This window comes from Colletotrichum phormii (assembly GCF_030913505.1).
Source record: "Colletotrichum phormii strain CBS 102054 chromosome Unknown BDP81scaffold_32, whole genome shotgun sequence".
NCBI lineage: Eukaryota > Fungi > Ascomycota > Sordariomycetes > Glomerellales > Glomerellaceae > Colletotrichum > Colletotrichum phormii.
The window spans coordinates 348,671-373,862 of record NW_026851474.1 but is presented as its reverse complement, the minus strand read 5'-3'; the positions used below and the strand labels follow the sequence as shown (position 1 = coordinate 373,862).

The following is a 25,192-nucleotide window of genomic DNA, read 5'->3' as shown; positions in this document are numbered from 1 at the left end:
GCTAATACATAACGGTACATTGCAATCTAAGCAGCCCTTTCGAGTTGTCTGCCGTCGTTGCCGAGCGATGGCATTCCCAGATATCTCCTTTAAAGCCTTCCTATTACCACAATAGGTACAAGGTTAAGATACCTTTCTTGATCCCTTCCTATGCTGTTCCCATGGAATAGAGGTATTCCTTTTGTCTGTAGCCCGTCTAGCCCTAGGGCCCTCCCTAGACAACGGTGCTGTATTCGTCCACTGGGCCCACTGCTCTACGAGGCTCTGCGGAACGTATTGGAGGAACAGTTCAAGCGGGCTTGCCGGCAGCCCCCGTATCTCTTGGGCCCGGGCCGGCACGTTGAAGGGTCGGAAGGAGCCCGGAGGACCATGCTGAGTTGCCGGAGGTTCGTGGGGCCGGACTGTAGCTGCGTCACAGCGCTCGGGCGTACAGTCCGTATTACAGGCAGCAGTAAGATCTTCTGGGTGGACCTCAACTACTATACAGCTGCGTATAGAGGTAATAGAAGCATTAGATGCAATAGAGGTATCAGAATCACCAGAAGACATCACAGTATCAATCAAAATGGTAATAATAGTGATAATAATAGGCAAAAGAGCATAGGGATGAGTGACGTATCGTCAAGTACCCCTTTAAATGCGGGGTAATGGTGGATACATAGTGGGTATTTCATGGTCTTGGCGAAAGTGCTGTCCATCAGCACCCGATGGGATAAGCATTATTCTTGATACGCAGGATGAAAGTGCTTGACTAGTGTCGCAGCGCCACACGTGGCGCTGCCGGTTACTGCCGTACGATACCGCTTTCCACAAGCCGATTACCCGTCTTGTACGGTATATAGATATGACCCTTATACGGATCTTCCACTTAGAGGAATCAAGCCACTTTCTACTATACATGTCTTCCACTTATTACCTCGCTTTGTGATAACTAGTGAATTGGCGAATTGCAACCCGAACTATCCGGTATTTCCGATAATATCAGGTTTCAAGTGAAGGATGAATCAGACAGGGGATATTTAGTCCAACATTGTCCATTGAAGATCCTATTACAGTCTATGCCAGCACAATACTCTGAGGTTGAAGACCCTTCATATGCTTTTTGATGGCTGTGAATCCGTACCACGTCATCGCAAGACCCGTCAAGAAGATGACAGTCGAAGTCAAAGCTATCCATATCACGCTTTGCACGTACCCCTTTGTCCATCCTCTTCTTGCTGCGCTCTGCAAGTCATCGACGTTCAACATGTCGACTCCCTCCCTTGTCAACACTTCCCAGACGTAATCACGATATGAAATTGGCCAACTGGGCAGGTCCCAATACCGCGACTTGAGACCAGACCACTTTGCAGTACTGATCTGCCTCCTCAACTTCGCAAGTTGCTCGCCGCTGAACCCAGTGCGGACCGATCCGATACTCTTTTCGAAAGACACGGATGCGTAATAGGTGTCTTTCTCATGCCACAATTGAGAGCCAAAGTACCCATAATCGTCGTACTTGCGCCAGTTGTCATCGGGAAGTTGCTCCAACGGCGCGTCGAGGAAGGCGTCATGATACTGCTGGTACGGCTCATTCGTTGGCCACTGATTTATCGAGCGATCCTCCATGATATTACCAGTACCCACGATGGTCACAGGGCCTGGCCACATATCTTGCCTGAGCCTGAAGCCTGGCTCGGTATTTACTACCTCGAAGCGTGTGAGGAAGAGGTTTTCTCGAAGGGGTCCAAGCTGCTCCATCACCACTGGCCACGTCTTGTACGGATCACTCTTGACATCCAGGAGCAGAACTACCGTGATATTCGGTTGACTCCTGAAAACCCCCTGCGGGCGATCTGCCCGGTTGAAGTTCGACCATTGCTCCGTGGGATTCATGGTGTCGAGAATGTTCAACAAGGGATCAAGATACATGGATCGCAAAGTTTTCGTGGGAGACAATTCATGTTTATCGTGGCCGATAAGCAGGTCGGATCCATCGTCACTCAACCAAATGTCTGCTTCCACCCCGGTACAGCCCGCTGCGAGAGCCGAGTAAAGGGGGTATGGCCTCCAGTAATCGTTGTGAGAGTGACACATGATTGGAATGACTGAGCGTGAGAAATCCTCCAGCCATCTCGATAAGCCATCGACCGGCTGGCCATCCGTCATGATGGGGTTGTTGGAGATGAAGTTTTGGGAGGCTGCGTCATTCAGAGCTTGAGGCTGTAGAACAAAGATGGAGACGTATAGTAGAGTGCTATAAGGATGAGTAACCTTCATTATAGAAATGGTGAATTATCACTGGAAGCCTACATGAGTACAGAAGATGCAATGGTTGCTGACGCTCCCAAAAAGAGCAGCTCTCGTAGGAGTGATGGCTCTCGAGGCCGTAGTCGTTGTGCAGACTTGATGCACTTTTGAAAAATGGAACTGGAACGATATGCCCTAGCCGGTTTAGTTGGCTCGGTTTGTGAGGATCGCGAGCTGTCAATATCCGGCTTCATCGTTGTGTTGTTGCTGCCAGGCGAAAGACCTCCCGCCGAATGCTCAGTCACTTGTTCGCTAGGAACTGAGACTTTGAGCCGATCCATAGCTCTGGATAATTCAGAGTAAGGTCACGTATGTGCGAGTTGCACCATGAAATCGTTTGTTCAAGTAAGGGGGTTTCAGTGTCTTTATCTGTCAAATTTTGTTTGTCCCGGTTCAGGTAATATCTAAAGCTTAGCCACAAAGGGGTTCCAAACTTCCGACCTCGACAAGCCCCTGTTGTTAATTAAAATGGAGAGAAGCAAACGAAGAGATCATCGAAGCAAACGGCAATTTGAAACCTCGTCAAGGCTTTGTTTGCTCACTGAGCACTGTCGTTTTCGTCATCAGATTCCACCTGGTGCATCGCCCGAGCTCTTCGTTGGACCCAAGCTTCGCAGCCGATCTCTTCGTACTTTGGCTTCTCCCCCTCCTTGACGCAGGTGTCGATAACACCGCAGCTTTCATGCAGGCCAAAGCCAAAGAAGAAGGGCATGCTGATGCGTTCCTCTCCACTCAAGTTCTGGGCCCGATGTACTGTGCTGACGTAGAGGTCATTTGTGATGCGCTGCAAGTAGTCGGCAATGTTGACGACAAACGTTCCAGGGATAGGTGCTGCCTTGATCCATTGCCCCTGGCGATTCAACACCTGCAAGCCCCCGACCGTGTCTTGCCACAGGATGGTGAAGAGCTGAAAGTCCGTGTGCGATCCTATGGAAACTGTTTTGTTGGTGTCTGAGTCAACGGCGGCCGAGGAACTCAGAGGCGGGTAGTAGTTGAGCGCCAGCGCAGCGTCAGGGTACGCGAACTTTGCATCGAAGTGATCCTCGGGGAGATCAAGCGATAGCGCAAAGGAGCGAACCAGGACGCGAGCGAGCTTCAGGCAGGATTGCCAGTACTGGATGATGGCTGCTTTGAAGTGCGGCTGGTTGGCCGTGCCATCCCAGTGAAAGTCCTCAATCCGTAAAAGCTTTCTCGCCTCCTCGGGAATAGCATCGACGTCGGCCACATCGGGGTCGTGGCGAGGGTCGTACGTCCAGCTGAATGACTCGCGGACATCGACGCTCTCTGACTTATTGATCCGCTGAGATCCAGGCGGCTTGTAGCCATTGAAGTAGCGACTCTTCCCAACCCACGAGCGCATCTTGGTCTCTTCATCCTGGCGGAAATATTCTAGGCAGGCTGCATGAGCTGAGTCGGTGACTGAAGACGCAATGCCATGGTTGGTCAAGTAGAAGAAGCCGGACGTCGTAGCAGCGTTACGGATCTGCTGTGCTACAGTTTTCCGGTCTGTAAGTTCGGGGCTAAATGCCAGCGAGACGTCGATGACTGGGATCTCGGTAGGAAGAGCATCGCGGAGCGGAGTCCGAAGGATGCGGCGGGTTACCGGTCCGTTTCCGGACGCGAAACGCAGGAGGGTCGTCCCCGAGTCAGATGTCAGAGCTGTGGTAGTCATTGTGGGCTAATTAGTGAACACTTGAGCATTGGCACTGGGCAGAAAACAGAGACGTCGAGTCAGAGGAGATCAAGTCCGTCCTCAAAGTCAAGAGATGATTTAATGAGACCAAAAGGATAATTCCGGCGATTTAACAGCTAAAGTATGCGGGGCGATACAGGCGATAAGAAAAATGGCAGAGACAGAGGCGGGGGGCTGGGCTTCATGTCATTGGCTTGAGAGAAGATTTTGCTAGTAATTATCATCGGAGGTGGCCGACAAGCTCTGATTCCTGATTCATCAACCTTAATGGTAGCACCTGGGCGGTAGGCGGATGTCATGGACCATAGTTCGGTCGTTTATATGTCCAAGTTGCGAAGTTCGACGCGAGAGCGAAGCACGCCGGCCCGAGTTCGGCCACGTTCATATGAGTGATCGCGTTGGTACTTCAAGTTGAGATGGTTCAGTGATCATCTTATTCGGTTAGTCTACATTATATCATTCTACCTTGAATCGAGTTGCAGAAGGATAATGATTTTCTTGTTGAAAATGCCATCTCTGGCCCAGCCTGTAGTCAAGCTTGCCCATGCTGTGGAAGAAAGAGATTGCTAGATGAGTTTTTCTGGCTCCGTCTCACTTTCCAGGCGTGTTTCCACCTCAACAACCCATATAAACAGCTATTCGTGACCAAAGATTAATCTTCATCGTCCCGCACAATTAGATTGAAAAGAATTGAGGGAGCATACCATTGGCATAGAGTGAATAATTATCAGCATTTTGCAGAGCCCGTTCAGAAGGCAACGCAACGCTGGCGTTGTAAGCATAAGCGTAGTCGTCCGTATGAGGGGCATAAACTGCCTCGCAGTGTGTGGTCTCGTGGATCGTAGTCGTAGCTTGACACTGTCGGTGGCATCCTACAGGGAGCGGCGGCAGGCCATAGAAGAGCGGGCACATGACCATTGTGTTGACATCCCAGGCTGTGTAAGCATTGAGAGGACCGTCGAGCTCGCAAACGCCGTAGTAATCATAGCAGAAGTACCGAGACACTCCCGAAGTTGTTGAGCTACACTCCTGCGCGACATTCTGTAACCGAGTGACGACGATGTTGCGGGTTTCTGATGAATTGGTGCCGAAATACTCGACAAATCGCTTAGAAGACGGGTCAGCTGCGTCCGCTGCCGCAGCGAGGGCGAGGACCTGACAGTTGGCCAGGGCTTTGGTGCTGGCGTCCAACGTTGTCGCGTTGCATCCTGGCTGCAAGTTGGTGCGCTCCTTGAGTGCCGCAGTTACCAAAGACTTTGCAGCAGCGTCTGCATTCACGTCGACCTGGATGGTGTTTGACTTGAAAGTAACGGCAGGCTGAGAAAAGTCCGTAGACGGCGCTAAAGCAATAGGGATTATGCCTTCAGCAGTGATAGAGTAGGTGCCAGACTCTGCAAACTGATGAACCTTTGCTGGATCGATCGATACTGTCACTGAACTTCCAGCTGGAAGCGACTCAAAATGCCTCGGCTTCAGGGCATCGTACTGAATGCTCGGCTCAATTCCCCTAAAAGAGACCGCGTTCCCTGTTGGCGCGTGAGCTACGGGCAAATTTCGTCACCGTGGCGCTACTGACCTGACTCGTCAAGGACGGACACACGCTGGACAGGAAGCTTGTCGTCCAAGATGGTGCCAACCTTGAGCAGGTTGAGGTCCAAGCTGCCGGTGTTCTTGATGGTGGCGGAAACCACGGCGCCAGATTCAGACACCTCCGGGGCGAGGATTACTTCGAGCGTGGAATCCCGCTTTGAGTATCGGATGCCGTGAGCGTTGGGATGGGCGCCAGCGAAGGCAGCCAAAGGCGCGAATGCAAGGACCTTGCGCCACAACATCTTGAGACTTGCAGCGGCTCAAGAGAAACGAGTTTAACAAAAATTATCATTGCATGTGGTGTTAAGGTCCCTTTAAGTTATCAATTGATGCGAGATGGCCAAGAACCCAAGAGCCCAAGGGCATATCATATGCATCTCTGCAAATCCCCTATATCAACCTTGGCTAGAAGCCCGTATTCATGTGTATTGCCGGGATAGACAAGATATGAATGCCCTAATCGAGCAGTAAAAGCTCGTATTCGACCAGGATTGAGATGTCGAAAATGGCAGGAGGTTTTGCCAGCATCCTCAACGTAACATCGGCCCCTGAGGTGGGCCATGGCATAACAGAAATGCTTCAAGATGCTATGACAGAGTGCTCAGAGAATCTGACATCTCGAGACTTAAAGACTGCTGTTTCTGAAGAACCCAAAATGACTTAACTTATCAGACTTGAAGTTTTGAATTGCGTGCCGAGTCCCGATTCAATTGGCCCGACGGGGCGAGGTGTTAGGCTGTACGGAGACGGCGACGAAGGTCAAAAGCCGGTCGATGGGTCCTTTCTACTCGTATTTACGACTGTGTTGTCGCAGCCACGTGAAGCACTCGACCTATTGTTAAGACTTGAAGTGTTTACAATACAGAGCCTTTACAATAGAAATCACCGATTTGATTAGCCTCTCCTCTTTGTCTACACTTACAGATTGCCCAGCGAATGCTGGTCAACCTGCAGAATCCCTTTCCCGACCAAGTGGTTACAAAAGCAGCGGCCACTTGACCAGCGCTTGTTGTGCATGAGCCTCGAGGTGAACCGGCCGGAACGCGGAGACAAACTGTTGGATCTCTGAGCAGTCGGCAGAAAAGGTGGATCTGGAAGGCGGTATGGGCACTTACAAACGACCCCTTACATACCACTTCTGAGAGGCCGTGGGCTCTGCCCACAACCTCCTCCTTCCACCTCAAGACGCAGCAATAATAGACCATTATTGACACTTCGTTCCAACCGTACGGTTGCCCTGCTGACGTGTATACCAACACAAACCCTCCCAAAAGCCAGTGTCAGCCGGGGAGTGTCGGACAAGTCGTTCACGTCCCATTCTCCACTTCCCCCACTGCATCAACATCGTGACAACTTGTGGAGTCGAGTCTGTGACTTCTTCAGTGCTTCCTAGTGCAGGATTGGCAGAACGGCTTGCTCAATGGTGTTTTCATCCCTAGGGCGGATTCTACGCATCTGTTCCTTCATGGTTGGGGCGGCCCGCGATTCCGCGTCATTGCCATGAGTGATTTATCAGCCTCCAGATCTCATAAATACATCGAGTGACCCCTTGACTGCTGTTCATGCTCCTCTCCTTCATACAAGCCTTGACAGCAGCTATCAGCGCTGAACACTTTATCACCATCTCAACCATGTCTTCCGAGATCCCAACCCTTCGCTGGGGCATCATCGCCACCGGCCTCATCTCCTCATGGTTCGTCGAGGATCTAGTACTTGAGCGCTCGAATGCCAGGGCCAAGCACATTGTTCAGTCCGTCGGATCATCGTCGCTTGAGAAGGGCAAGGCGTTTGTTGAGAAGCACCTCCCTGGAAAAACACCGACAGTTTACGGTAGCTATGCGGAGGTCTATAACGATCCCAGCGTCGACGTCATCTATATCGGCACACCACACGCATTCCACAAGCAAAACTGCCTTGACGCCATCAACGCGGGCAAGCATGTCCTCTGCGAAAAGGCCTTCGCCATCACAGCTAGGGAGGCGCGGGAGGTGTTTGAGGCCGCGAGGAAGAAGGGCGTTTTCGTCATGGAGGCCATGTGGACTCGTTTCTTCCCCCTCACGAGGTCTCTGCTAAACGTCTTGCACTCGGAAAAGCTGATTGGTAAAATCCACCGCGTTTTCTGCGACTTTGCCATGAACATGAACCTCGCATCACTGGGTCCAGACTCACGTCTGAAGAACCCGGCTCTTGGGGCAGGAAGTCTTCTCGATATTGGCGTGTACAGCTTGACCTTTACGATTCTTGGTCTGGACCCCGGTGTAGGAGATAAAGCTGAAAAGCCCAAGATCTCTGCGACCCAAACACTTTCAGACGATATCGATATCGCAACATCAGCTCTTCTTCTCTACTCCAGCGGCAAGCAAGGCATCCTGACAGCTTCGACGCAAGTCAAGACACCACCAGGATTCTGCAGGATTGAGGGAAGCGATGGATACGTCATTGTCGAAGGCATCGCCACTTCAGTTCCCGGCTCTTTTACCGTTCACTCCTCCAAGGCTTCTGGCGAGGGATGGGTCGAATCCACGACGGAGGGTCTGAAGTCAAAGAAGTTCGACTTTGAGAGACCAGGCAAGGGCTTTTACTGGGAGGCGGACGCGGTGGCACTGGATATTACTGCTGGACGCACAGAAAGCGAGATCATGCCCTGGGCAGAGACTGTCCGTGTTATGGAGATTTTGGATGAGATTAGGAGACAAGGTGGTGCCAAGTTCCCTCAAGATGAGCAGTAGAATGGTCATGTGAAGAGGTAAAAGAATATTAGATACCAGAAGAATCGACTTTGGAATACTCGATATCTCTTAAGTGGCCGTCATGGAATTGATGTGTACGTAAATTAGTACCCGTATAGACTCTCACGTTGCAACACGATGAAGATACTCAATGAGTTGGGCTTGACTACCCACCTCTCGCTGCACCAATCTCAAAATGCAATACATGACTTAGAGATATCTAATATCTATATCCTTTCTCTAAAGTTGGCCCAAGAGCCCACTACAACAGAGCGTCCTGCATAGACTAGTGTACCTCCAGCAAACACAACTGCAAGATAGAGTCCTGATAAGGCAGTAGATCCAAGAGATTCTAGCATCTGACCGCCAATAGGCATCGTCAAGAGAAGTGAGAAGCTGATGACGAAGTTCATCGTCCCTAGGCCTGTCAGAAGACACCAAGCATGGTCACGAAGAGAGTATAACGTACCATAGGATCTTCCATAGTCTTTCGGCTCACAAGTTTTGGCCACGCAGGCTGGTATCCACGGTCAGTTGCCGATAGACTAGAACAACTTGTCCAAGTAGCCAACAACTTGAACTTACCAGGCGCAAGTGACAAGAACGATCCAGTACCGAAGCCCCATAGAGTCGAGAAAGCATATAAGGCGTCGATCCGGGTCGATCCAAATGCGGTGAGCGTTGCGGCAGTGCAAACAATTGTGAAAATGATCATGACTAGGAGGATATTGTAATGTCCAAGGCGATCCCCTACCAGCCCTGGAAGAATACGTCCAAGAGACGAAAATCCGTTGAGGATAGCTAGCATGTTGAATCCATGCTCCATTGAGAACCCCGACAAAGCCACCAAGGTTGGAAGTATTGCCGTCGCACCAAAGATGACAAACTCGAGAAGCGCTATGGCGCCGCAGATGAGCGAGAAAGGTACCGACTTGAAAGCAGAGAAGTCCATCACAGCCTTCTTTCTACTCCTTTCCGTGGCGACTCCCTCGTTCTTTACTATAGCATGCAGCCTCTCGAAAGGAAGGAGGCAAACAATGCCTAAGATCATGATAAGGATAGCTAAAACTCCCATGGCTCTCATCGACCACTCCCATCCCCACATGGGGAACATCTGTCGAAGAGCCAACGGAAATATTATCCCGCCAGTAGAGGAGCCAGACAGGGCGATACCGAGTGCTAGTCCCTTGCGACGATTGAAGAGTTTTCCAATCACAGCAATGCCTACAGTTGTAGCAATAGCATTACCGATACCTCCCAGGACGCCTAAGCAGAGTAAGAATTGCCAAAACTTTGCGCATTCGGCGAGTAAGAAGAACATTAGAACGAGGATACCAGCTGCAACTGGTCCAAGTAGCCCTGGCCCGTAAACGTCCATCAGTGGCCCTGCCTGAATACCGAGAAACATCGTGAGAAAGCTGTAAACCCCTGTAATCCAGCCAACATCTCGGGCTGAAAAGTCTCTTAATTGATTCTCTAAGAGGAACGACTGTATTGCCCCGGACGATTGCATAAAGCCTAGCAGGTTGAGCATTAGTACCAATTCCCACGCATTTCCAAAGACGTTGGTGGTGCCCCGGAAAGCGGATGTGCTCACCGAAAGAAGGCATGAGAAATAAGAATGATCCGAGCACACAGACCCACGCCGAGTTCCGATGTTCAACGTCCACTACATGGTGCTGATGTGGCTCTTGTTGGGTCGCATTGCTGTCTTGCAATGGTTGCTCTGAGGAACCTGGCTTCGCAGAGCGCAGTTCGTGTTCTTGGACTAGGGAAGACATGGCTTCGGGAGGTGTAAGCAAAATCTTAGGTCTCCTATCAGACTCGATCATCTACATTTAACTCAACAAAGAAAGCTTTCGGATGCCGAAGAAGACAGTCTCCGGCTTCCTGACCTCACCCGACAAGGCCTTGTAGAAGCGGAGTTGGCGGAGTTGGCGTGCATACTAAGCTGGCTTTGGGTCACCATCGGTTGACACACTTGCCTCATTTGGCATTACCTCCAGCTTCTCCTGTACGAGGCCTTTTCTAATGCGGGACTCCTCCACCCTCGTCTTTTGCGATAGTGTGGAATGCGGGACGACGTTTCCAGCTGTCGCCTGTTCAAACCATATCATTTCTTTCCTTTTCTCACATTCTTGCCCCCAGGCTCATCGAGTACTGCTACGCCGCCGATACGCCGCCGATGCAACTAAGCCTTGAGTTGCGGCTGGCAAATGGGCCGATGTCTTCGACTGTGAACATCACTCACGGTTACCATAGAAACCTCGAGCTCGTTGATCTGGAGTTAAATTGCATTTCATTGTAGCTGGACTGTCTGTATTCTCCCGTTGAAAACTTCCTAACTTGACTTGTAGCCTGAAAAATACGTGCGCCCGATTGAGATCATGAGATGTCAGTCATCAATTATGCCAGCTCAACCTGTTTGATCTTGCCATCTTTCTTAGTCTCTTCATCCTCGCCGCCCTCGACGTCTTCGACCTTGGCATTCGCAGACTTGCCCTCGAAGACCTCACGAATTTCCTCCAGTGTGTGACCCTTGGTTTCGGGGAAAAGGAACCAGATCACAACAAACAAGACTCCGAGAATACAGCAGAAGACTATGTAGTACTTCCATGCGATCGCCTTCATCGCAATCGGATTGACCTGATTGCCGATGATCAGACCAGTGAAGGCAGTGATGTATGTGACCGACAAGCCGCGACCACGAAGGGTGTATGGGAAAATCTCCACAGGGTAGGCTTGCAGGAGCGGCGTCCAAGCAATGTCGTAGAAGAAGTAGAAGATGAAAATGAAGGCTACGACTGCTCTTCCAGTTGCTTCGTTATGGCTGGCGACAAAGTGAGACGTCAATCCGGTCCAAGCGATGTAACTCGCAAGCATGCCTGCCGTGGAGATCAAGAATAATGGTCGTCGACCCAGCCGGTCTACCATGAGCGCTCCGAGGAAGGTTGAAATGATCCAGTTGAAGATTTGCAGCATTCCATTGATCAAAGTCTGGTCCTTGACTTCAGTAATGCCGATAGTGTTGAGCACGAGACTCAAGTAGTAGCTGACCACTGCGACCCCATTCCACTGGGAGCTGAAGCCAACAATACAGGCGATGAGTGTTCGCTTTCGGTTGGCAGGGGTTCGCACAAGTTCGAGCCAAGATGACTGGGACATGGCTTCGGCCTCCTCTCCCAGAGTAAGTTCGACTTCGCGCATCTCAAAGTCGACGAGAGGGTCATTGAGGTTGCCGCCAGCGTGACAATCGGCGAAAACCTTTCTAGCCTCGTCCTTCCGACCACGGCGCATCAGCCAGCTACAGGGACAGGTTAGCAAGTCTATGATATGTACACTTGAGATTAGAGTCAGAAGGCATACCGAGGGGACTCAGGTATGAAGTAAACACCCATGAGTTGGATGATGGGGACTGCCCCTTGCAGTATAGACGGAATTCGCCAGCTCCATGTGGACGCAATCTTGAAGGTTCCAAACGTGCACCATGCAGCAAATATGGAGCCAAAGTACTACACAGTACGGTCGTTAGTGGATTGGCAACTTCGCAGGGTTCTTCACGATGACTCAACGTACGAAGAATGTGTTGTATAAAGCTGTAATTCGGCCGCGGTGGGTAGGGTACGCCAACTCAGTAATCAGAATAGGGCTCGGCTGGCTGATGAAAGTCGTGAAGAACCCCAGCAAAGCTCTTGCTATGACAAAGCTAGGAAGGTCTTTAGACATGCCTTGCAAGATGGCAAATCCAATGCAAGCTACTAAGCCTAGAACCAGAGGGAGCTTCCGCCCATATCTGTCCGAGATGTAGGTTACGATGAAGAGTGCTACAACTTTGCCGAGAGGATATACAGCATTCATGAGACCGAGAATAGCACCCTCAGGATTTCCGAAAAATTGGCGCCATTGAGGAAGGGTTTGCAAGCCGTTCATCATCGAGCCTTTGTTCAGTCAGTTTGAATGCATCAACAAGTTGTGTCCAGATTTCATACCATCGTAGCCTACAGATGCAGAAGAGAACAAAGGCACCAGCAACAGCAGATTCAATTTGAGTAGGTGAGGCGTCAAGTACCACGGCTTGGGATTCGCGGGTAGAACCTGTGTGCTTTGTGTCAATGATTTCTCAACTTCAACAATCCTAAAAAGATTTACGGACAGCTGCAAGAGCCGACCCCACGGCTAGCTCCGCTCCCTTTTTCTTCGAGAATACGCCCATCTTGAAGGTTGAAATTTCTGCGTGATCTTCGAGGTTGTCGCCGTTGGGTTGCTGGCAGAGGTGTCGCAGGCTCCTGATTGAAGCATCAATGATGACCCAAATCTGAGAATACGACGAGATACCATGCTATTCATATATTTTGGAAGAGCCGTCGACAACACATGCAACCAACTCCAGGTTTTCCAGCCCCCGCCTAGAGTCCAGATCAGACCAGATTCTCGGTAGCTCTGCACGGCTTCATGACCCCGGTCCATCCCCATGGGGTAAAAGTGTGACCGGAACTCGGGATGGATATTCTCGGGGAGTCGGAGACCAGGGAAGTGTGCGGGGAAGAATGCACCGTCACGGTGTGCAACATTTTGGGACGCGTCCTTGACCGAACTAGGTGACCTTAGACCTGACACTAACAATTTTGGCGTTATTCCGATACTCCGCGGGCATTCAGTCTGGTCTAAACGGTCTCGGGGAGTATCGGAGCTTGTCCATCTTGAGATACAGTGGCTTCTCCAATTCTTTCGAGACATCATTGGATAAAGCTACCAAAGCAAAAGTGGTCTCAAATCCATCTTCACGTGTCCAATGATATTTGGGGCTCAACAATCCAGCCCAAGCTGACGACATTGCTGGACCCGTATCCACAGGAGCTCAAGAAGATTACAAAAGCCGTCACGACCGCCTTTCAATATCGCAAGAGCAGGCAGATCTGAGGCAACAACAAAGTTGAACAAAGTTGAACAAAGTTGAACAAAGTTGACGAGAATCGTTGAAGTTTCAAGTCCCGGTTTATCCGCAGCCTATCTAGATCGAGAGGCCCCAACAACTTTGCGCCTACATCAATAAAGACGTCTTCAGACATGTCCTCCCAGCAGCAAACACCCATCCTCAGGGTTGGCATTATCGGGTGCGGCGAGATCACCCAGGTAGCACACATTCCCAATCTAAACTTCCTCTCTCATCGCTATCAAACCACGTACCTATGCGACATTTCACAACAAGCTCTCGAGCACTGCGCCCGAAAAGTGCAGGGTGGACCGCCCAAGACGACCGCTGATGCAGCCGAACTCTGCTCTTCTCCAGATGTCGACGTGGTGGTCATTGCCAACGCTGATGCTTACCACGTCGAGCACGGCCTCTTAGCGCTCAAAAACGACAAGTACACCCTCATTGAGAAGCCGGCCTCTGTTTGTTTCCGGGACCTGGATATCTTGATCGAAGCCGAGAAGAAGTCCAAGGGGAAGGTCATGGTTGGTACAATGCGGCGTTTCGCCACTGCTTTCACCGACGCAGTCAAGGAAGTCGGTGGCATGGAGAAGATTCAGTACGCAAGAGTTAGAGACATCATCGGACCCAATTCAACATTTGTCGATCAGTCCGGCACGTTCCCGCTGAAATTCAGCGACTACAGCGATGCAGACACCAAAGACAGATTGAAGCGGGAGTCGGACATCTCTGAGCAGGCTCTTGCCAAGGAGTTTGGAGTTCCCGTAACCCCTGATTCTCAACTGATGCTGCGACTTCTCGGAGGGTATGTTGGCGTTGTGTCAACTAAAGTAAGGCTCGCTGCTAACAAAGTACTAGACTCGGAACACACGATCTATCTGCCATGAGAGAGATTATCGGTATGCCGAAGAGTGTTGCGGGGGCTTGTCTTACCTTCCCTGGCATTTTCAGCGTCCTCTTCAAGTACGATGACTTCCCCGTCACCTACGAGTCCGGCTTCAGCAAAGTTCCGCAGTTCGACGCACACATCGAGGTGTACTCTCCCGAGAAGATTGTCCGCGTTGATTTCGACACGCCATACGTCAAGGGTCTGCCAGTTACGATGACTATCAGAGAACTTATCGGGGATGATGGCTTTCAAGAGCGCAAAGTCAGGAAGACGTACCAGGATCCGTACACCAATGAGTTCCTTGAGTTGTACGATTGCGTCGTCAATGGCAAGGCTCCGAAGACGAGTGCAGCAGATGCCAGGAACGATATCGAGTTATTCAAGATGATTCTTCAAGCAGATTCCAGCAGATACCAATAGAAGCTTGTAGTTCAATCAAAGAAAGGCGCAATAGCTGAGAAATCTCCAGGAAGCTTCTCGTGGACTTGATAACGCTATGATTGATGCGGTGATTCAAAATAACAAGACTCCTCGGCTACTTAAGTCGCTTTTTTATTTTATTTTAAGTGTTCCAGTTGAAGACTTTAATCACCTAATCCTTGTTTCTGACTGGTAAGTGCCTACATATCGTAATTCTAGTATCTGAAACCGCGGAATCTCTCAACCCATCAACTGCTAGATGTCGTCAGTACATGCGTCTCCAGTCTCTCTTCACTTTTGCTCTAGTTCATTCCGACTTAATCTTACGCGGATACAAGGTAAATAGGGTCGTATCAATATACTCGTTATTACCCTTCACAAAGCACGTATTCATATGGCGGCGCTATCTAGTTGATAAAGTAGGATACATGTCCCAACTTTACTTGAACGGCGGCAGGGCAATATAGGTCTCTGCGCTTAGCGGCCTGGAGGCACTTAGGTCTAGTCAATGATTGCAGCCCTGTGCCTAGCAATGACAGGCAAAACTTCAGCTCCCATCAGCACTTTGGCTTTCGCAGTCGAGATGGGCGCATCGTGTCTCGGCCATTCGACTATATTGCGTCCGGGGCATGGGAGGCCGGGGTCACGGCTACCCAAGATTGCCATGAATACTTGCAAGTTCGGAGGGACCGCCGTCAACATGTCTCAGATTGGCTGCTGCGATAACTTATCGCAGGAAATTGAGTGCGGCAGTGTGACGCAGCCCGATCGGTGCACGGTAGGCGGAAGTCAAAAATACATTAATCCAAGGAGAAAATAGCCCACAACCTCCATAACTCAGAAAGTTTACCAACCTTGGGAGTTGGATCATGACCTGGTGCACGGTTCATACAGAGATCTCTCGAGGATCCTCATCTGACGGAGTTCTCCTCTGCCCCTGCGAAACAGTCGAATGGCGAGTAATGTATGTATCGGACGAGTTACAGCTTTGACGAGGCCACCCATGGTCGGTCACTTAAGCCAAGTCATCTCAACTGGTTCCGGACGAACCAGGTCATACGGATGGAGTTCGCGATCCACGGAATGCGAAATTTAAGTTTGTTGACAATATATCCCGAACAAAGAGGCTTGAAGATAAGGACGAAAGATTCACTATATTTACATAGCAGCTTGCTCCTCTGCAGATTACTGATCACCCTTCTGATAATTCATCGAGTAGTAGAGCTTCTTCGAAACACAAGTCAACCTCCTGCTTCTGTCCATTTTCTAGTACCGAAGATACCCCATATACCTACTTTAGCCACCATGTTGTTCCATCCTACCCTCGCTATCGCAGCACTGCTTCAATTTGCCCTTCCCGCTTCCGCCGCATTCATCTTCTGCGCTGGCGCTCCTGCCGATGGCAGCTGTCCCGCTGATAAGGGAACCAAGAAAAGCGTATGTTTCTAAGTTCTTTCCCTGTTGGATGTATGCTGACTTTGGGTGTTCTTTGTAGTGTCAAAACATTTGCGCCCACTGCAAGCCCAACTGCTTTGGAGGATCAGCGCAAGACTTGGGCGCAACTTGTTGCGAGCAGTCAGACGGACCATCAATATGTTCTGTTTCCGCACTGGAAAGAACATCTGTTAGAATCATAATAAATAAAACATTTTCCATGCACAATAATATTTCGCACATATGCTCAAGAGCCGTGGGATTGACATTTTACCGTTCACCTTCCTTTACGTCAGGCCCCGAAACGCGAATGACCAGGCCAGATGGGAAGACTGGAGTACGAGCAGTTTCAAGTCTCACAAGCTTCATGGCTCCAACCTATTTTCCAAGCGTGCTTGGAGGCCGGGAATGTAGCTTGAATCCCTCAAACCTTCTGTGCCTGCCACGAAGGGTATCAGTGGCTTACATGATGTGATCGAGGTGATGCTAGACCATTCCGAATTCTGCCAAAATTCATGAGACTGGAGGCTTAATCTTCTATATGAGGTCTGTAGATCATGTTCATTGATCGGGAAGTCCAGCCCTGAGCTGAATAAACAACAAGTCTGTTTCCCCTCGCACTGCTAGGCTATACCCGCCATTGCTAGCTATCTGGCATTTATAAACCACGTGGGAAAAAGAGCAGTACTTAGACAAATCATTCGACCGATCTATTGAATTCTCCAAAAGTGGTATGATCAGAACAGGCGGAAGATTTTGACTTTGCAGTCACAGCTGAGATCCAGATTCTTCAAAGACCCTCCTGCAGTAGCGCAGATCGCTGATCGTTAGTCAACTAAGTCGCTTGTAATAGCGTGAAAGGAGCTTGATGTCCCAGTGCAGCGGCGTTCCCGTCAAAGTCTAAGGAAGCCCCACCTGTCATGAGTTGACTATACGGCAGCAGAGCCCGAGTTCACTAGGCCGGACGGGGCCGGACGGGAATCCAGGCACTCGGATACTGTGCTGTCAGTGCCACGCCAGATCGACGGGCCTCGATCTCGTTGGATCCCAAGCGATACATTGATGCCCGTGACGCGATGTCAAGCCGGATACGCTCTCTTTAGTCTAATTTGGATGCCATAGTTTTTGAGGATTATCGTGCAACCACCTTCCCCTTGGACGATCGATCACAATATCTACCTCACGCTCTTAGTCTTGATCAATCTACCTGATAGTCGTGGTCAATATCACTTTATGACTTCCATGACAAAAAAGGCAAGCCTTCCGGCCTTCGGATCGCAGACTTTGTGCCAATGACACTACTAGTTCGGTGGAGGTCAACGGAGAGTGAAATACGAGCAGGGCCTCGGCGAGCTAGCGGGATAGGGATTAGAGGCTTCTTAGCATCAACGATACCCGACAGGCGAACGTTCAAGCCACACCAGACCACTTCTTTGTCAAAGACAATCCTCAGACAGCACCCGTTTTTCGGGACAAACAAGGAGTCTTTGAGGAAACACCCGCGCTACAGTTTGACGCATGGTTGCTATTTTTGCTCTGGTATGATGCCCAGAGTCCCAAGAGCCAGGTTCGCAGCGTCGGTGGTCGAATGTCAAAGATTTCTTCCCGAGTACCGAGAGCGAGGTGCGCCTAATTCTGCAACGACGCCGTTAGCCTCTGGTCGCTAGAGTGAGAATCAGACGATGAATGAGGCTTCTCAGTGGCTCAAAGAAATGGATGTTGGACAACCGAAGTCCAAGGTTCTCTGGCGCGAGGTGATCGTGGCGGAAAGATGTATATAACCCCTGAAGAGATTCGACCGATTCAACTCATTCCTCCACACTCAGCATCACAGTCCTTCCTCACAATCATTCCTTCTTCTTTCTTTACAATCATTGACGTTGCATACTAACGACAGCTTCATCTTTCCCACTTTCAAGATGCGCTCATTCACCGTTCTCGCCGCCCTGACGGCAACCACCTCAGCTCAGCTGTTGTCTCTTTCTGAGCTAGCCAGCATCCCAGTCTCGGCTGTGCAGGCTGTTCCCATCGGTGTTGGCAACCAGACTGTTGCAGCCACAAAGAGGGACGTCAACAAATTGGCTGTTCGCGGCGACTGCAGTGCCCTCCCCGCTGGCAGTGGTCCGGTTCCGACCAACGACACGGACTCGGCTTTCCTCGCCGACACGGATCTGTCCAACGCAGCTTTGGCCGCCGTCACCCCGGCCGGATGGTACCAGACCTTCCAGAACCTCCAGTCTGCGACCTCCGCCTCAGCTTACATGGGATACAAGACCTATGCCACTTACAGTCCTGCGCTGTGCGCAGCTGATTGCAAACAAATGACCGGATGCGCGGCTTTCAACGTTTTCTTCGAGAGAGATCCCAGCCAAGATCCCGGCACGGCTTGCCCCAACCCCTCAAGCACCACTGTCATCAAATGTAGCTTCTGGGGTGTTGGCATCGGCCCGTCCACTGCTACCAACAGCGGTGAATACAGAAACAGCTTCCACGTTGTCATTGCTGGCTCGAACGGATACCAGCTTGCAGCACCTGACTACCCCGTCACTGGCTACAACTCGACTTTCACTGATACGGCTACCATCAACGCTCCCAACGACTGCAACAGCTACATCACTTACAGGGCTCACACCGACGGAGCGTACGACCCTTCTCTCTGCGCTGCCGACTGCGCCTCTCAGAGGCAGGAGACAAACCCCTTTAACGGCCTGTACTGCCACTTCTTCACCAGCTACTCGCTTGTCAAGAACGGTGTCGTCCAGGCTCAGATTTGTGCTCTTTACTCGCGCACTTGGGACAAGAGCTACGCCGTCAACACGGGATACACCTCCGGCTCTGATGTTTACACGATCCAATACGCATACTCGTACTCTTACACCGCTGATATGGGCACATGGACCTGCCCTCAAGGCAACGCCGCCGTCGCCTCTACGACATCCGCAACTTCATCCACGTCGCAGATCGCCACTCCTTCCACTCTTTCCACATCTACCACCTCGCGCGCTGCCACCTCTTCAACCCTGACTACCTCCAGCAGCTCATCTGCCTCCACGATCAAGACTTCCACCTCTTTCTCCGTCGCCGCCGCAACAACCAGCAGCACAGCGGTCTCTAGCGGGCCCATCACCGCCTGCCCCAGCCCATTGAGCTATGTCGTTGGCTCTGCTGGTGGCCTGTACGCTGTCTGCGCCAACACCGACTTCATGATCCCCAGCCCTCAGATCTACTACGGCTACAAGTCCAACGTTGATTGTGCAACTGCTTGTGAGGCACAGTCTGACTGCACCAAGGCGGTCTACAACCCCACCACTCAGATCTGCTACCTGAAGGGCAGCCCCAGCGTCGCCGCCTCCAACTGGAACGTCAACGCGCCCTTCCAGACCCTAGTCAAGGTCGCTGACGGCACTGCTCTCACCAAGTGTCTGGCTCCCACTTACACCATCAACTACTTCGGCACCACTTATCAAGTCTGCCCCAGCAGTGACTTCACCAACAACCCTGCCACGGATATCTGGTACTTCATCCCTAGCGACCTTGCCTGCATCGCTCTGTGCCGCTTGAGGTCGGGATGCACCAAGGTTGTGTACAACTTTGTCACCAAGACCTGCTACAACAAGGGCAACCCGTCCCTGGCCAGCACCGGATGGCACGTCAACACTCAGTTCCGCGCGATCTACATCAACTAAGCAAAGTCGATTTGATGCGCGGGCTGGTGTTTGTGGAGTTATGGATTTGACTTGATAGACATTCTTTCTGATTTAGCGAGACTTAGACTTGGATTACAACGGGGTTTGGGGAAAAGGCGTAAACAAAAGGTTTCATGTATGCTTCTTGTTTTTTTTTTTCTTGGTTTTGGCATGATCTTCTTCCATACTCTCTTTCGCAGACTTTTACAGACTTGTATATTTCCACAAATCAACTTCAAATTTGAGATCTCAATCAATTGGTGTTACTCTAATGGCTTAATACTGAGAGAGTATTTGTGAACATGTACTACAACACTTGTACACCAATGTCATCAAGTGTAAAACTTGGTTGTAAGCTACACCCCTTAGCTTTACCCGCTTCTCTCATTTGAAGTTTCAACTGCAGACTGGTTGCGTCGAAGGCTTCGATACCGCATTTGAAGGGTTTGTTTGTCCACAGCCATTAAGGGCACCCAACGCAGTATCGTCGACAGCAGCGTTGTACGCGGCGCCACAATTGGGGTCACTTCAATGAAGTTAGCATGATGTCAGAACCACTCCAATCATTCCAGTGAATAACGCTTGGAGATTTCATGTTGCTTACCTAGCACCGCCACTGGCGCTGTTGAAGTATGAGCAAATATCGTGAGAGAAGCAATCTTGTGTGTAGACGTTGCCAACGGCAGTTCCAGTACATCCCGCACCGCAGCGGCCATTGCAGGAGTAACTGGTGTTTACATTAGCAGGAGTTGAGATGCATGGAATTGCAGAAAAGACTGACTCTCCAGACCCTGCGAGGTTGGTGCCATAGTTGCTTCCGACTACACCGGTGAACGTGCATGATTTACCAGCACTGTTGGTCCATTTTGCCGTTGCCGTTGCGCCGACCTTCAAACATGTGATTGCTCTCTTATCAAGTTCAGGAGTTGAGGGGGCTGCCAGTGCCATAAGGGGGCACAAGGCCATGAGAAATGTGAAGTGAGGCAACATGATGGTGAGCTAGTAGAGAGTAGGCTTCCTGACGAGAATCGGGAATGCAAAACCGACAATAGAATTATGGCATTGAGACGCTACAAGCTATATAATCAACTCAATTCTATTCAGTCCGCGTAAAGGACATCTTGGATGAGAGCCTCAATTTCGCCGATTGATATTGCGGTCAACTCCGAGGCAACGGAGCAAGTCCACGTCGGGAAAGTGTGTCGTCCAAGATTATATTGCTTCCCATACTTTCGACAAGGCCAATGGCAGTCTGTCGAATGAAATCTGGGGTTGATGCAATGGCGCCATCAGTCGTCATCGGCAATGGGCCAGTAAGGGCAAGGTTCCGGAGAATTTTACGGAGAATCATGTTAAGCCTCGTCGGTGAGGAATGGTGATCTCCCGCTCGACCCGGCTCTTGAACTCTCGATTAACATTATTAAAGCCGTTGCAGTCTGCTTCATTTGGAGAGTGGTTTATCATAACAGTACTATTAGTCGTTCTATGGCTCATAGCTTGAGCTCAACGAGTCGGGCAGCCAAGACTTGCTCTTTCACCACCCCAAAAGAGATCATCTCCAGTCTGTCTACCTAGGGCCTATATGTAGCGGCACAAGGCAAGTTTATAGATAAGAGCTATGCGTACTTTCGAATCGGTTCAGTCCAAGAATTTTTGACGTGCCTCAACGCTGCAAGTCTCTAGAGTTGGGTCTAGCAACTTGACGAAACAAACCACACCAACACGCAGTCCGCCCCATCATCAGTCTGACCTACAGCATCCCGAAAACTTAGTACCTGCTACTACAGGTGCCCCTCCCGATGGATATATCTTCATAAACAACATGAAAGATCTCGATCTAGTATTTCCGATTGCTGCGTGTTCCGCGAGCGGCCCCAACTTCGCATCTCTTCGGCTGTAGAGACATCGATTCCAACGAGGGGTCCCCTGCCCCACCATACCATCCAACAACGGCTTGAGGTCTCAACTTGAATTTGCTCCCGCGTCCTCATAAATATCAACTCTGCCACGCAAGGAGCTTTCCAAGGCGGCTACTGATGAAGTATACTTGAATTGCTTGCGAACAGAGATGTTTGGAGCCGTAGTTCATGACAGAAGATTTCCGCCTCGGTGTTGCGGGACTTGGATACAGCACCGAGATGCATTGTATCATTGTCAATCGACCAGCTTCCCAGTAACTGCGGTGCTTTTGCAACCTTGATGAAAGATGAATCAGCACTTCAAATCTCACAAAACCAATATGTTTGACAGAGGAGTAGAAGACATCAAGCCATTATATTGGCGTGGACCAGACGTGATCCCCGCAACGGGCACTCGCTCTTCGGTGAGGGATGTTCTTGTGAGGAAGAAGCCTGCGGGAACCCGACCCCCCCGGCCATTTCGCCCTGGCCAGGACTCCAATAGACCCAGGGTCCAAACTCCAAAGCATTATGAGTGTCACTGACTGTTCTAGCGAGCGCGGATCGTCCCATGTTTCCCTAGAGTCCAGTGCCAGTGACTCCAATTAACAAACTTCTCTCTATGTCTCTTTCTCGGGATCTCGCTACCAATTGACCCATCAGAATGCTCATGTCATGAGCTTGGTTGGACCAAAGTCGCATCTGTCATTTGCTAATGTTCTCTGGGCTCCCACAGTTCATCTCGTGTCTGCACAACCCGCCTCGCGTATCATGGCATACCCGGCCGGTCAAGATGAGCCGAACGCAACCCTCGCCAAGCTGCTGGGACCAAGGACAAGATGAGCGATGCCAACGGTCAACGGTCCAACGGAAGATTCTCTCTCAGACTTTAGCAACAGCTCGCCTTCACCGCACTCAAATGACATCGATGGCCAGCGGACAAGTATCCCCGAAAAGGCGCAATCTCCAGGCGGTGGGATAGAAGGATGCGACGGTACACGAGCTAAAACCCCGCACGCCCATCGATCTTGGTTAGCCTGAAGTTCTGAACTGTGGGAAGGACTGGGGTTGTTATATGAAGTTGCCCAAGACTTGTGAAGCTTTCTGGAGCTTCCCCCGCACCAACGCAACTTTCACTCATTCTCAACGGCGGAAGTTTCTCCACGTTTTTTTCATTCTCGTCCCCTGGCCCTGTAGCTTGGCACTCTACTTAGCCCAGCCACCCCTTTCTTCCTTCTCTGCAGTCCGCACCCATCTCGTGCCATTGCCAATTGGAATCTCGCCTTGGCCAATCATCTGCTTCCTCCCCAAAAGTCTTTCTTGTGGTTCTTGGAAGGGTCTTGGCCTTGCGCGACTTCCAACGCCTCTCAATGGCCCGGCTTAGACGCTTCGGCTTTCGGGCCAATGCCAGCCGGCTCATCTCGGCCGGCGTCTCCATGAAGTCATGAAGACGGTATAAATACCTTGAGTCGCATTGTAACTCCATGGTGTAAACAGTCCAGAGAGACCGAGACCTTGAGACCGTTCTCGTCCCAGCAAAAGTCCTCTCCAACCATGGCGCTCACAAAGCTCTTCTCGTCCGGCCTCCTGTTCGCCTCCCTCGTTGCCTCCAAGTGGATCGTCCCAGGCGGCAGATGGCGTGACAACGAGGGTAATCTCGTCAACGCCCACGCCGGCGGTGTCACACTCGACAAGGACACGGACAAGTTCTTCTGGTTCGGCGAGTACAAGATCGAGGGCCAGGAGGAAGGCGGCGGCGTCTCCGTCTACAGCTCCGATGACCTCGCGACGTGGGAGTTCCACGGCAAGGCGCTCGAGCCCATCGAGGGCCACCCGTACATCTCGACCAACATGATTATCCAGCGTCCCAAGGTCGTCTACAGCGAGCCAGCCAAAGAGTATCACGTAGGTTCCCTTGGACTCACATCTTCGTGAAAGACACGACTAACTCTTCTCAGATGTGGTGGCACGCCGACAACTCAACCTACGGCCTTCTCCTCCAAGGACTGGCCACCTCCCCCAACATCTCTGGCCCCTACACCTTCGTCGACGCCACCGCGCCCCTCGGCAACTGGTCCCAGGACTTTGGCATCTTCACCGACTACAAGGACGGCCGCTCCTACTCGCTCTACTCCAACGGCGACCGCCGCGAGGGCCGCGACGTCTACATCTCGGCCTTCAACGAAGACGTCACAAACGTGACCGAGGTCGTCCACCGCTTCGACAAGTACGATCTCGAAGCCCCGACCATCATCCAGACCGACAAGAGCTACTACGCCCTCATGTCCCACAAGACGGGCTACCGTCCCAACAACGTCGTCGCCTTCCGCGCCGACTCCCTCGCCGGTCCCTGGTCCCAGCCCTTCTTCATCTCCGACGCCTACACCCGCACGTACAACTCCCAGTCCGGCTTCTCCCTCAAGATCGAGGGTTCCGAGGTCACTACCTACCTCTACCTCGGCGACCAGTGGGACTCTAACTCCCTCTGGGAGAGCCGCTACATCTGGCTCCCCCTCGTCATCGACGACGACAAGAAGTCGGTCCACGTAGAATGGCACGACGTCTACGACCTCGACGTCAAGACGGGCGTCGTCACCCCGATCGAAGGCACGCCCTACTACGCCCACGACTCCGCCACCACCGCCGGCGCAGCCTTCAAGCAGGAAGCGACCTTTGCCAGCGGCGGCTCCATCGTGACGGGCATCTACGGCAACGACAGCACCGTCACGTTCACGGGCATCCAGGGCGCCGGCGAGCCGCAGTGGGTCTCGTTCTACTACCAGAACACGGACGACATGGGTTTCGGCGACCAGCCCGGCGGCACACCCGACCGCATCGGCGGGAAGTGGCAGCTGCGTCGTGTTGCGTCGGTTGTTGTGAACGGCAACGAGCAGCAGGTTGAGACGCTATTCCAGCGTGACAGCCACAAGGGAATTATCCTGTCGACGCCTCTGCAGTTGACTCTGGAGAAGCACGCGAACAACACCATTACCATTGGTGGGTTGTGGAACGGCTTTGACTTTAAGGGTGCTGATATCGACCGTATTGTCGTGTACCCTCCCGAGGGCGGCCCTGTCAAGTGCAAGAGGGGCATCGAGAATGTCGATTAACGAGTAACTTGGAGTAATTATCAAATTTTAACCTCTTTTCGAAGAACTTCGTGTAAGCGCGTCATCTTCTTCGCGATGTTGTCTATTCCATGCCTACTGTAGCCAACTCCATGTGCTCCTCGGTCTGATTTCTCATCAATCTTGGCCTGATTACCAGGACGTAGAACTATCTGACCAAGAGTCCCCTCTACTAGAATTCAGATGCGAAGACTCAAAATCGGCCTTGCGACGAAGAAAGTGGCAAGAAGCTCCAAGATTATCAGGATAGGGAATCAATCCGATTCCGCCTAGCTGCCGTACCAAGTTACAACAACGTGAGTACGCAATCAAGAGTACTTCATCAGCCTATGCTCCGAGGATCTCGCCGCGTAAGTAATCTCGTCTGCGAAGTGTGGCCGGCTAAACGATCGAGAAGTTCTCATAATAGTTCTCGCAGGTAGGGGTCGCAGGCAAGCGCATAGAACGAAAATAATAAAAAGGATACGGCCAAGTGATGGGCCAAATATTCCGTCCGCCACACT

General features: G+C 51.2%; 11 protein-coding genes across 11 annotated transcripts; 5 read left to right on the top strand and 6 right to left on the bottom strand.

Moving 5' to 3' along the window:
• Positions 1-1,054: 1,054 nt before the first annotated feature.
• BDP81DRAFT_440569 (uncharacterized protein) lies at positions 1,055-2,281 on the bottom strand (the record flags this gene model as incomplete). Its single annotated transcript, XM_060591527.1, has 1 exon — positions 1,055-2,281. Exon 1 carries the CDS (start codon positions 2,257-2,259, stop codon positions 1,057-1,059), a length of 1,203 nt encoding a protein of 400 aa, XP_060438958.1. The 5' UTR covers positions 2,260-2,281.
• Positions 2,282-2,639: 358 nt separating this feature from the next.
• BDP81DRAFT_440568 (2OG-Fe(II) oxygenase) lies at positions 2,640-4,023 on the bottom strand. Its single transcript, XM_060591526.1, has one exon. It carries the CDS (start codon positions 3,959-3,961, stop codon positions 2,828-2,830), a length of 1,134 nt encoding a protein of 377 aa, XP_060438957.1. The 5' UTR covers positions 3,962-4,023; the 3' UTR covers positions 2,640-2,827.
• A 378-nt stretch (positions 4,024-4,401) lies between these two features.
• BDP81DRAFT_385496 (Deuterolysin metalloprotease family-domain-containing protein) lies at positions 4,402-5,814 on the bottom strand (the record flags this gene model as incomplete). The annotated part of the gene is made up of 3 exons (XM_060586983.1): positions 4,402-4,617; positions 4,687-5,508; positions 5,559-5,814. 3 exons carry the CDS (start codon positions 5,812-5,814, stop codon positions 4,598-4,600), a joined length of 1,098 nt encoding a protein of 365 aa, XP_060438956.1. The 3' UTR covers positions 4,402-4,597.
• A 1,007-nt stretch (positions 5,815-6,821) lies between these two features.
• Positions 6,822-8,415, top strand: BDP81DRAFT_440564 (dimeric dihydrodiol dehydrogenase). The gene has a single exon (XM_060591525.1). The coding sequence runs from the start codon at positions 7,135-7,137 to the stop codon at positions 8,299-8,301; it is 1,167 nt and encodes a 388-aa protein (XP_060438955.1). The 5' UTR covers positions 6,822-7,134; the 3' UTR covers positions 8,302-8,415.
• A 113-nt stretch (positions 8,416-8,528) lies between these two features.
• Positions 8,529-10,082, bottom strand: BDP81DRAFT_385489 (riboflavin transporter MCH5; the record flags this gene model as incomplete). Its single annotated transcript, XM_060586982.1, has 4 exons — positions 8,529-8,725; positions 8,771-8,818; positions 8,887-9,819; positions 9,899-10,082. The coding sequence occupies 4 exons, from the start codon at positions 10,080-10,082 to the stop codon at positions 8,529-8,531; spliced, it is 1,362 nt and encodes a 453-aa protein (XP_060438954.1).
• Positions 10,083-10,472: 390 nt separating this feature from the next.
• On the bottom strand, positions 10,473-12,800 carry BDP81DRAFT_440562 (lactose permease). The gene is made up of 5 exons (XM_060591524.1): positions 12,455-12,800; positions 12,291-12,396; positions 11,878-12,239; positions 11,668-11,813; positions 10,473-11,605 (listed from the first exon to the last, which is right to left on the bottom strand). Exons 1-5 carry the CDS (start codon positions 12,512-12,514, stop codon positions 10,708-10,710), a joined length of 1,572 nt encoding a protein of 523 aa, XP_060438953.1. The 5' UTR covers positions 12,515-12,800; the 3' UTR covers positions 10,473-10,707.
• A 230-nt stretch (positions 12,801-13,030) lies between these two features.
• BDP81DRAFT_141407 (oxidoreductase) lies at positions 13,031-14,646 on the top strand. The gene is made up of 2 exons (XM_060581837.1): positions 13,031-14,039; positions 14,093-14,646. The coding sequence occupies exons 1-2, from the start codon at positions 13,369-13,371 to the stop codon at positions 14,541-14,543; spliced, it is 1,122 nt and encodes a 373-aa protein (XP_060438952.1). The 5' UTR covers positions 13,031-13,368; the 3' UTR covers positions 14,544-14,646.
• Positions 14,647-15,658: 1,012 nt separating this feature from the next.
• On the top strand, positions 15,659-16,605 carry BDP81DRAFT_440560 (uncharacterized protein; the record flags this gene model as incomplete). The annotated part of the gene is made up of 2 exons (XM_060591523.1): positions 15,659-16,152; positions 16,245-16,605. Coding segments are annotated over exons 1-2 (373 nt in total), but the record flags the coding sequence as incomplete, so codon positions are not given.
• Positions 16,606-17,959: 1,354 nt separating this feature from the next.
• BDP81DRAFT_281189 (uncharacterized protein) lies at positions 17,960-19,120 on the top strand (the record flags this gene model as incomplete). The annotated part of the gene is made up of 1 exon (XM_060583004.1): positions 17,960-19,120. A coding segment is annotated over one exon (1,161 nt), but the record flags the coding sequence as incomplete, so codon positions are not given.
• A 939-nt stretch (positions 19,121-20,059) lies between these two features.
• Positions 20,060-20,629, bottom strand: BDP81DRAFT_333079 (uncharacterized protein; the record flags this gene model as incomplete). Its single annotated transcript, XM_060585644.1, has 3 exons — positions 20,060-20,189; positions 20,268-20,390; positions 20,445-20,629. The coding sequence occupies 3 exons, from the start codon at positions 20,627-20,629 to the stop codon at positions 20,060-20,062; spliced, it is 438 nt and encodes a 145-aa protein (XP_060438949.1).
• Positions 20,630-23,115: 2,486 nt separating this feature from the next.
• BDP81DRAFT_454958 (glycosyl hydrolase family 43 protein) lies at positions 23,116-24,671 on the top strand (the record flags this gene model as incomplete). Its single annotated transcript, XM_060593012.1, has 2 exons — positions 23,116-23,466; positions 23,520-24,671. The coding sequence occupies 2 exons, from the start codon at positions 23,116-23,118 to the stop codon at positions 24,669-24,671; spliced, it is 1,503 nt and encodes a 500-aa protein (XP_060438948.1).
• Between the last annotated feature and the right edge of the window lie 521 nt (positions 24,672-25,192).